The sequence below is a fragment of the Medicago truncatula genome, chromosome 8 (genome assembly GCF_003473485.1).
Source record: "Medicago truncatula cultivar Jemalong A17 chromosome 8, MtrunA17r5.0-ANR, whole genome shotgun sequence".
NCBI classification, from domain to species: Eukaryota; Viridiplantae; Streptophyta; class Magnoliopsida; order Fabales; family Fabaceae; genus Medicago; species Medicago truncatula.
The window spans coordinates 32,845,230-32,856,451 of NC_053049.1; the positions used below are offsets into that span (position 1 = coordinate 32,845,230).

Genomic DNA, 11,222 nt, shown 5'->3' on the forward strand with positions numbered 1-11,222 from the left:
TGTGTAATGTCAAATGTAGATACAAGAGAATATGAATATCTCACCTCAATATTCAAATATATATATGAACCTCACTAGAACCTTACTATAAAAATACACATGTCTTGTCTTGTTCCATTGGTTATTTTGGGTCCCATTTAAATAGTCACCGTCATCTGCGTGCCAGTTGTACATGAACCCTGTTCCATAAAACCAACATCCTCGTCAATAGTAGATCAGAGATGTTGACCAGAAACATAAATAAAAATGACTTAAGCGCGCACACATAAAAATAAGAAAAATTTAAAGATTAAAAAAAAAAAATGATGTGATAATTTCTAATACACAATTTTCATTTGATGATTAATTTGAAAATTCATAAAAGAGTGTCCTAGAACACTCATTAACTCGCTATGATTATTTAAGACTCAAAAAGAAAAAAAAAAAGATTATTAATATAAAACATTGTGTTTGACTGTTTTCTAAAAGTTGCAAGTACTTCTCACTCGGTTTTCCTCAGCTAATAGTTGTAGCCACTGTCGGTAGTTGAAAGCTTTTATAAGCCATATATTCAACTGAGTTTCACTCATTATTATTCTTTCCTTCTTCCATTCAAGTTTCAACTAGTGAGTTTCATATTCACCTTCTTTTCTACATAATAATGTCTGTTTTTGCCACTTTTCATTTCATGTGGTTGGATGTTTATGATTTTTGGGTCCTAAAATGCAGAAAAAAGTTGCTAGTTTTGCTCTGTAGTGAACTTTTTATTTTTTATTTTTTTTATTTTTATCTAGGAAGTGTTAAAAAGTGACAAATGATTTTTTGTATTTTATATATCTAAGTTTTAGGGATTTTCTCTTGTGTTGCTATGAATCAATATTTAAATATGGAAATGCTATGTTTCAGTTTCTGGACTAGAGTAGAAGCTATGTATGATGTTTTCTGGCACCAAATAGATGAAATAATTAAGACCATGTTGTAAGATTGACCATATTGACTCAGAATATAATTTATAGTTAAGTATTTATTAGGATCTCAATTTTATTTGACTCTCCATAACTTTCTTAGCATATATAGGTACTATGCATCTTTTTGTTTTAGCTAATTTTTGTTGTTTTTAATATGCATATCTGACAATATAGTTTTTCTTCCTCTCTATTAAAAGTTCTACCATAGATGCCATTTTTCTAGTTCATACATAACAGAAGGATCTACTTTATTTTGTTTTGTTTTGTTTTTGTTCATATAAATAAACTTGTTACATTTGTGCAGAATGAAGTTTATAAGAATGGACCAATTATTCAGTCTTGTAATATGTACACTTCTATTACTAAAAGCAGCAGAAGGGGTTACTGTGCCAATCACTTTTGTTCAAAGTGCAGTGGCAAAAGGAGCTGGTGAGAAAGTACTTTTGTGTCTGATAATGGAAAATTTATCTATGTATGTTCTTTATAATAATTGTAAAATTGATATTAAACATTTTTGTGCAGTTTGTTTGGATGGTAGTCCACCAGCTTACCACTTTGATAAGGGATTTGAAGCTGGAATTGACAACTGGATTGTTCACTTTGAGGTATGTCCCTTTCTGCAAACTGGCATCATTAATTTCCTTTTCTTTGAGTGAATAGACAAATTGATCCTCAAAATTGTGGACTGATGTGCTTACAAAGTACTAAGATTTAGTCATATTGATCGACGACTCCAATTCTAATCGAATAATGAAACAAACCATTTTGTATGATGAAATATTGAAATCTCTCCAAAGAGATGTATGAGATATTCTACCATAATCACATTATGAAATATTTTCTTGATGTAAAAACACTCGCCCTCTAGCTAAAGCTTATAATAATGATATACATATATTGTGTGATGATGTGTTACATTAGACAGTACTACTTTTATACTGATACAAGGCATGAAATCAGTGAAAATTGAATCTAATCTTATATATAGATCATATTAGATTTTGCAAATATTCTACGATGTACAAATTATGGAAAATTCTTTTGTCTTGTAATGATCTTGAGTACAATTATTTTAGGGAGGAGGATGGTGCAACAATGCAACTACTTGCCTTGACCGGATCGACACTCGTTTAGGATCATCGAAGAAAATGGATAAGACACTTTCCTTTTCTGGATTTTTTAGTAGCGGCAAAAAGTTTAATCCAGGTATTGTGTACTAGTCAATATACTACACAAACCTTAATTAAACGTTTATAGCATGAGTGCTTATCAGATAAGTTAGATACTATCTGTGCTCGTGAACTCAATCTTGAACAATAGTTGTAATTTGCAATTTCCAGATTTCTATAATTGGAACAGAATCAAGGTTAGGTATTGTGATGGTTCTTCATTTACCGGCGATGTTGAAGCTGTCGATCCAGTAAGTTTAAAAATTCAAAAGAATTTGAAATTTTGAATTATACTCTCTAATGTACTATATGCTGAGATTCTATAATTTGAATTATGAGCCAGAAAACCAATTTGCACTACAGAGGAGGAAGGATTTTTGTTGCTGTCATTGAGGATTTACTAGCAAAAGGAATGAAAAATGCTAAAAATGTATGATAGATATCATGACTTTTATCACTTTTTTCTTCTTATTCTTTAGGAATGAGTCGTGAGATTCTTATTCACTTGGGGAAATGCAACTGCAGGCAATTCTCTCTGGATGTTCAGCTGGAGGATTGACTTCTATTTTACAATGTGATCGCTTCAGAACTTTACTACCTGCAGCAGCTAAAGTGAAATGTGTCTCAGATGCTGGTTATTTTATCAATGTGTAAGTTGTTTTAGAGTACCGTAACAAATGAGATATGATCTGAAAATGCGTAAGTTATTTTAAATTTCTTTCTGGTTTTGTAAGGTTGAATTAGCTCCAACCTAAACTTTAAGAGGGTATTAGATCTATCTAGGATCCGTTGGACCGTCCACTATCTGACCACTCGGGTCAGACTCCAGATATCTATCCCTGCGCGTGTGGGGATGTGTTGAAAATATGTTTATAACTGGGAGACAATTATTTTTTTCTGAATTCTTTTCTAAAGTAATTTAATGATCAATACTTTATTGTTGTACAACAGAAAGGCTGTCTCCGGAGCATCACACATCGAACAATTCTACAGTCAAGTTGTTCAAACACATGTACTCATTCTTTCTCTATTATTATGCTGTGACCAAAATTGTGCTGATATTGTTTTACCTCTTTCTGTTGGAACACTAGAGTGAAAACATAAACCAACACTTTCCATTTGGAAGAAACATTAGAATTTTTCCTTACATTGGCACTGACTATTTGCACTTTCTTCTTTATTTTAGGGCTCAGCAAAGAATTTGCCTTCATCTTGTACTTCAAGACTCTCACCAGGGCTGGTAAGTTTGTTAACAGTAAATGTTTTAAATTCAAAACTTCTTTGGTGTTGCTGATACTTCAGAACAATTTTTGCAGTGTTTTTTCCCCCAAAACGTGGCCGCACAAATCAAAACACCGATCTTCTTTGTAAATGCAGCCTATGATTCATGGCAGGTCAGAGTTCACTTTCTCAAGAAACATCTATTTATTTTTTGAATGGCGTTCTTTTGGAATGTATTACTCCTACTTGAAACTATGTAACTAAGATTGTATTCTTTGATCAATTGGTGGGTGTATTTAAGTGGTTATGTAACACTTGATATCGTATATATGGTGGTAAGCTGATGATAGTTGGAGAGAATTATAGCGTTTCTTCTGTACTTTATGTTCTACAACATTCATAACGATTTATACAGAACTTGAAGAAATAGACTTAAGATATCAGGGTTGGTTTGGATAAAAAGCTTAATTAAGTGCTTCTAGCGTAAAAGCAATAATAAGATAAGTGTTTAGCGCTAGTGTATAGGACATTTTTACAGGTGTTTATGGAGAAAACAACGAGAGAGTTGTGTTAATATTCTTTTTTTCGTAGTTAGTTGTTTGCAGAGAAGTCCGAAGAGTAGTTTATCCAAACCGGCTCTAAAATGCAGAAGCACACTTGCACATCTATAAGATGTTTCACAATTCATCTTTCATATGCAATTGACATTTGATGTTTTCATTACTTATTTCTCTTACAAGCGCTGACATCTTTGTAGTCTTTTTTTCTGATCCTCAACTTGTTGCTTTCATTCAGATTAAGAACATTTTGGCACCAGGTGTTGCTGATCCTCATGGCACTTGGAGAAACTGCAAGCTTGATATAAAGAGCTGTTCTGCTAATCAATTAAGTACAATGCAAGGTAAGCATTTTCTGATCATGACTTTCTCACACTTAAGTTTGTTGATTCCTAAACTCAATAAGTTTTCCAAACTTCTGTATAGCCTTAGAAAGTTGTATAAAATTTTCCCTGCCTCTCATTTGTTTGCATTTATAGGCCTAAATTAATTAAGCACTTATAGTATAACTATCATATAAGTGTCTGTGTGAGGGACAAAATAAACTGAGTTTTAACTTTTAAAAAGGCAACCAATTCCGTGAGTGAGGTGAGGTAGGGGGACCGAAACTGCTATTAAGCCTAAAAGATAAAATAAAGTAAAATTTTACGCCATTTGCACGAGAGCTTTGAGGGTCATATGGATTTTATGAGTGCGCAGAGTTTTATGACTTGATTTTAATGCATCATGAATTGTTTTTTCAGGTTTCAGGACAGAATTCTTAAAGGCAATTAGTGTGGTTAGTAATTCTCCATCTAAAGGAATGTTTATAGATGGCTGCTATTCCCACTGCCAAACTGGAATGCAGGAAACATGGATGAGAACCGACTCTCCGGTGCTGGCCAAAACAGTAAGACACTGCATGTTTTCCTTCCTTGTCCACAACTTGTACATTTCCACCTTAAGAAAAGTTTAATTGCAGATGGAACTTAGAGACGGAAAAAATGAAATTGAGTCCTACTTGGATAAACAACTTAATTAATAGCTTATAAAGCATAAGTGTTTATGTATAAGTTGTTTTTATGACAAGATAAAATGAAATTAGATTGCTTTTATATAAGCTATACGCTGTTTTCATAAGCTTTCCTAGAGAACTTATGAAAATAAGCTGAAAACAACTTATGAACATGTCATTAGCTATTTTCATATGCTCTCTCAAACAGTGTCACGAGTACTTATGCCAGTAGTTAAACTCGAACTTAAAAATTTTCGCAAATTTTTATGTTTTTATGCCTCTAATTTTTTGTTGGTATTTCAACTTTTTTTATGGAAGTGTTTTGTTTTGAAATACTAACTTATGTTATTTACAATGTGCAGACAATAGCAAAGGCTGTAGGAGATTGGTATTATGATAGAAGCACTTTTCAGCAGATAGATTGTCCTTATCCTTGCAACCCTACTTGTCATAACCGTGTTTTTGAATGAAATTAACAAAATATAGGTTCATTCAAGTACACATATAATTTCTACAAAACTACACTTATTGGTTAACTAGTCATGAAATCATGAGAATGTGATTTGTAATTTCTAAGCTCTCAAAATAAAGGATGTTCAAACTACTATATTAAATAATTTATTTTATGCTACTACAACTTGATGTATCTATTGTCTACTATACTGAAAAGCCAATAAGGCACCTTTGATTATTGGTTAACAACTTTATATTATTCAAATTATTTTGATAGTTCTGATGGAAGAGGTCTTCATTGTTTTGATAGTGGATAGATGAATTATTTTTGTAGTTGAATGCAGAAGAAAATCTACTTTATATAAAAAAATGTAATTTCATAGTTGGCTTTCTAGATTTTCAAATTACATCGGAGTTTCAAAAAGATCAAACTTAAACCTAAAATTAAATTTAAAACAAGCAACGGGTCTAACATAAGATTTCTTGAAATTTTTTGAGACAAAATTAAACCTTGAAGTGTTTAACTCACCTAATCTATTTGTATTTAAGGATTGAGAAATGATATTTCTATAACTAATTTGTGACAACTTTCATGACAACTTTATCTCTTATACATACATTATCTTTTCACTTTTTTTTTTTCTTTCTCTTTCTATTGCTTTGGTTTTTGTGTTAATATCTACTTTTCTTTAAAAATCTATGGTTGTCCCATGGAAGTGGATCCTCTCCATGGAGATCCCTCATGTTTTCTCCGGTGCCTAACAATCCACCTTTAATTACACTCTCTCTTCCTTTTATTATTACAGACACATTCTATCACCTATTTAATGGAGGGCTTAGATTACACATGAGAGAAAAAACTGAATACAATCTCCTTTCCTTTTATTATTACAAATGATTGTTCAAATAATATCCCTCTTAAGAATTTAAAGATTCGAAAGAATCTTATTTATTTCCCTTGGCTCCATTCATGTAATAATACTTTCCAGGCATAAAATGTTTAACTTAACCTCTAAGAATGCTTGGAGATGCCACTTTAGAAACACTTTTCCACTTTAAAAATACATTACTATTGGAAAAGAAATCTTTTATTTCTTGAATCAAAATTGCATGGATGTGATACCTCATGGTGGGTGGAGTGCAATGAATCAGAGAAGTAAACTACTTCCTCAATATCCATTGTGAATAACTTGTAATTCAGCAAACAAGATGTCATATGATCATTGGAATAAATTGTGAAATGAAAAAAGAAAACAGGACGTCAAGTTAGCCTGCAAATTGAATAGTGATGTCTCATGTGATTTCTAGGATCTATTTTTTTTTCAAGCAACTTAGTAATTAAACTCACACACTATAATATAAGGAATTTGAGGTTCAAACTTCATACCCTTCATATTAATATCTATAGAGTTGCCAATCGAGATACACTTACATATTCTAGGATCTTCTTTTTATCTTAAGCTATGAGAAGATGTCCTTATTAATGTGGCATTAACTGAAAATTAAAGAAAGCCCGCCTAATAACCGTTTTCAGTCAAGACTCAAATTTAATTTCTCTCAAAACAATATGTCATTGACTTAAGCTCATAAACGCATGAACCCATCATCAATTGCTTAATTTGTAAGATATAATTAAAGGGAAATGACACCTTAGAAAAAATCTATTAATTTATATTTATTAGTTTTAATATATTAAAAGGAAACGACACTAAAATTAAATTAAATTAATTTAAATTAAATCAAATTAATAAAATATTTATTAAATAAGTAGTATATAATTTTAAGATGTTTTGAGTGTTTTTTCTCTAAAAAAAAGAAAGATGTTTTGAGCGTTTTATTTGTATTAGTATTTACCAATAGATTGATTCAAGCAATAAGGAATTTGATCCACTTAAATAAGTGTCAATGAGTTCAGCCCAATTAGTAGTGGGCTATACGTTCCGATGGGCCAGCCCGGCCCATATTTTAAAATGTATTATTTTGTTTTTTTCGAAAAAAAATCGATGGAATGAACAATAAAGCTACATATCACATTTTTTTAAATAGAAACATATTACATCAAATAAATCACATGTCTTCGTAAACTTAGTTAAATTACATATAAAATGTCTATTAAATCAACATCCATAAGGATAAATAGCACAAAAGAATCAATGCAAAAGTAGAGTATTTATCATAACTCACAAAGTGAACCTTGAAGACAACAAAATTTAATATTACATAATAAAATAATTCAGTCTTACCTAGTAAAACTATTTATAAACTATTTATTTATTTTAAAAGGGCCGGCCCGCAAGCCCGACGGCGCAGCCCAGGTCGACCCATCTAAAATGCAGGCCTGATGGGCTGGCCCAAAAATGATAGGATTGTTTTTTCATGCCTTTTTTACGGCCCGACCCACACAAAAATAAAGGGCCGAAGGGCCAGCCCGGTGGGCCTGATCCATTTTGACAGCTCTAATGTGGAGCTTTATTATTTTTTATGTTTTTGTTATGTTAACCCTCTGATTTTCAAGAGAGTGAGACTCTATTAATTTGGAGTTCGTTTAAGAGGAAAGTAAAACCTAACCAAGAGTTGTTCCACACAGAAATTGAAAATTCTTCTAAATAATTTGTCTTTTAATGGAGTGCTAATTATGGGGGTGTTTGCGGTGCGGTGCGGTTCGGTTTTGAGCATAAAAGTCATCCAAACCGCGAGATAAAAAAGCATGCGGTTTGGTTTGGTTTGGCTTGTGCGGTTTATCGCGAGATAAAAAAATATTACATTAACTCTAATATTGCCAACTTGTTACAAAATAAACATAGAGCATTTTATTTTGTTGTTTATATGATAAAATATTATGTAAAACTTATATCAAAATAGGTAAAATTAAGAAGAATCATAAGCATGAAACAAATTATTGGAAGAAAAGGAAACAAATTCATCACTGGAAATGAATTAAAAGAGATGGAAAGGAATTAGAATCAAACCTCATAGTGCAGCAATGGAAAAATCGAATCAAAAGAGATTATTGTTGGGCTATGTAATTGGGCTAGTACATGTTTAAGTAATATTCATTATTCTTGCGGTTTGGTTTGGTTTGGTTCGGTTGTTGAGATACAAACCGCAAACTGAACCAAACCGCGCGGTTCAGTAAAAAAGTCATCCGAATTCATCCAAACCAAGTGCGGTTTTTTACGGTTTCGAATTGAATTAGTTTAATTTACGATTTTTCTATTGGATTGGTTCGATTTTGAACACTCCTAACTAATTAACCCCTTGGGCTCAATTGCTTGGTTACAAATAGGGCTTAATCAAAGAATGCAGAGCTTTTATTAATCTCTACATAAGTTATAAAAACAATTTATGTGGAGTTTTTTTTTTTTAACAGAATTTATCTCATTTCTCATATACCCATAATGACATATGTATATGACAAATATCGTTTATTTTCTAAGTGTTTAATAAAACTATTCACCCAAACCGAATGATACTTATCAAGTAGATGAACTATAGTCTTTCGACATTTTGATATATTACATGATGATGGTTACTCCGTACAATTTCAGTGTTATCACTTGTAATTCGATTTGTCATACCAGCGACATCAGTTCCTCCCTAAAAAACTAAAAAGATAAAAGTTATTTGGCAAGTTACATTTCTTTATAAAGGGCCACTACAAATGACGTGGTAACCAAAAGTATAACACTACTTCTCAACTATAATTTAACTATTTCGACCCAAAAAAAAAAAAAAAACTATAATTTAACTATCTATAGATACTAAAAAAAAACTCATCTTGTCATAACTGTGTGGTGAATTCAGATACAATAATATCAAATATTTCTAGTAACTTAATCAAGTATTTTTCAAACAATAAATTTAATAATGAAGTACCCAAGGAAGGTAACATTCTAGGGTTTAACTTCAATACTAAAAAGCAAAAGCCCATCAAAAGTGCTAATTAAATGTTTGCCTTAGGTTAGTAAAGAAAAAGAAGTACTCCTACCAATTGTGTGATTACGAGAAAATTGTCAATTTTTTTTAGGGAATGAGAAAATTGTTCATACAAATGTTTATATCGATGAAAGTTAATTATAATCAACAATAAAACTTAAGTACAACTAACTTATTAGTACATTGTTCCTTCAAAAAAAAAAAACTTATTAGTACATTGTAGATTTCATAAATGTTCGATGTATTGGAGTTAGAATAATATAACCTATATTTTGTCATGAGTAATGATGTTTATACAAATATTTTATAAAATAAGGGTCTCGATGATTTGTTTTTTTTGAATTTACGGTCTCAATGACTTTTTTCTTTTCTTTCACATTTGGACTCCATTTTTTTTATATACTAGTATTATGAAATATAATTTTATAATTTCTCTCCATTAAAATCCTCCCACCCCATTATCTATATTATCTATTCACTATAAAACTATATAATGAATACCACATTTCTTTTTGAGAAATAGATTATCCACTTAATTAGTGGTCTTCAAAACTATCTATTGCATACTATGACTACATTAATTGTGAGCATACCTATATAGTGCTGGAAATCATTCATCAGCTCCCATCCCCTGACAAAACAAATCTATACTAATATAATACCACTATACCACTATATATATATGCGTCCAACATCTTAAACAATAGATAGTGGCCATTATAGTTACTGCAAGTTTCAGACAAAGTGGAATCTCATATCACATTCACTGCATCGTTACATAAATAAATCATCAACCAGTTCACATTTAAACAACTGATGTATTTCCTTAATAATTTCTGGGATCAATCATACTAAATAGCCAAATTGAAGTATCCGGGTCGGTTTGAAAATTCAAAGTCCGCATATGATCTGGTTTAGACAGTAAATTATCAACCCGATTTTCACCCGGACATTTTGAACTGACCCAATAAAATAAAAACCCAATACAGGTTTGCTAATCAATCGTAGAATAAATCCAATATCTCTGCGTTCAACCATAGAGACTAAACACAATAGATGATAAAACTCTTTTTCAAAAAATCATTTATCAACTTATCATCTTGTGTGCTCACGGTATACCATGATATCTCATAACTAATTCTACTATATCAATAATATAGGAATGTTAATCAAAATACAAAAATTCAAAAGTCGGTTATAACTAAATTTGTTAATAATTTGCGTTGTTTTTCTAAATTTAGACTTTATTTGTTGGTGTGAACCGGTATAGCGTGCAAATGCATAGTCTATGCATTTACGCGTCAGTTTTATAAGATTGAGTTAGACTTTTATCCAGTTTAAACTTTACAAGTCGATTTTGTAAGATTGAATTAGATTCAATCCAAAGAATTTGAGATGTATTAGACTCTATTCATGATTCATTGGACACTTGCTATTACAGCTCCTCTATCAAGCAACTACAATCACTCCCTAGATGTCCATTTTTGGGCGTAAGAGGGGTGCGTTAAGTGTTTCGCATTGAATAAGATACAACATAAACACAAGTTTATAAGTGAGAGAAATCTTCACTTTATAAATAGACTTTGTTAAGTTGAGTTAGATTCAAATCAAAATTTTAAAAAATACTGATGTGTGAATGTACGTGAAAGACTCCATATTTGTTTACAGTGACACGATAACTACAAAAATTAACAACGAGAGTTTATTAAATTTGTTTGGGAGGTTTTTTTGGAAGGTTTTGGATGAGAGAGCTTTAAAAGGGTTATATTCTTTATATATATTTGATACTATTTTTTTTGACAAATATATATATTTGATACTTGATATTTTAAAAATTTAAATGAATATCATGATAGACGATTATATTTTTTTTATTTTTTTGGTTCAATGACAATTAATTGATTTTAAAAAATATTTTATAATATCTTTAATTTTAAAAAATAGT

The 11,222-nt window shown here is 30.9% G+C and overlaps 1 protein-coding gene across 1 annotated transcript; it reads left to right on the forward strand.

Annotated features, from left to right (window-relative positions):
• Positions 1–446: 446 nt before the first annotated feature.
• On the forward strand, positions 447–5,617 carry LOC11425257 (pectin acetylesterase 8). Its single transcript, XM_013590846.3, has 13 exons — positions 447–605; positions 1,252–1,376; positions 1,470–1,552; positions 2,024–2,153; positions 2,288–2,367; positions 2,460–2,546; positions 2,642–2,766; positions 3,068–3,128; positions 3,303–3,356; positions 3,433–3,510; positions 4,133–4,238; positions 4,638–4,783; positions 5,251–5,617. Exons 2-13 carry the CDS (start codon positions 1,253–1,255, stop codon positions 5,356–5,358), a joined length of 1,182 nt encoding a protein of 393 aa, XP_013446300.1. The 5' UTR covers positions 447–605; position 1,252; the 3' UTR covers positions 5,359–5,617.
• Positions 5,618–11,222: the final 5,605 nt, after the last annotated feature.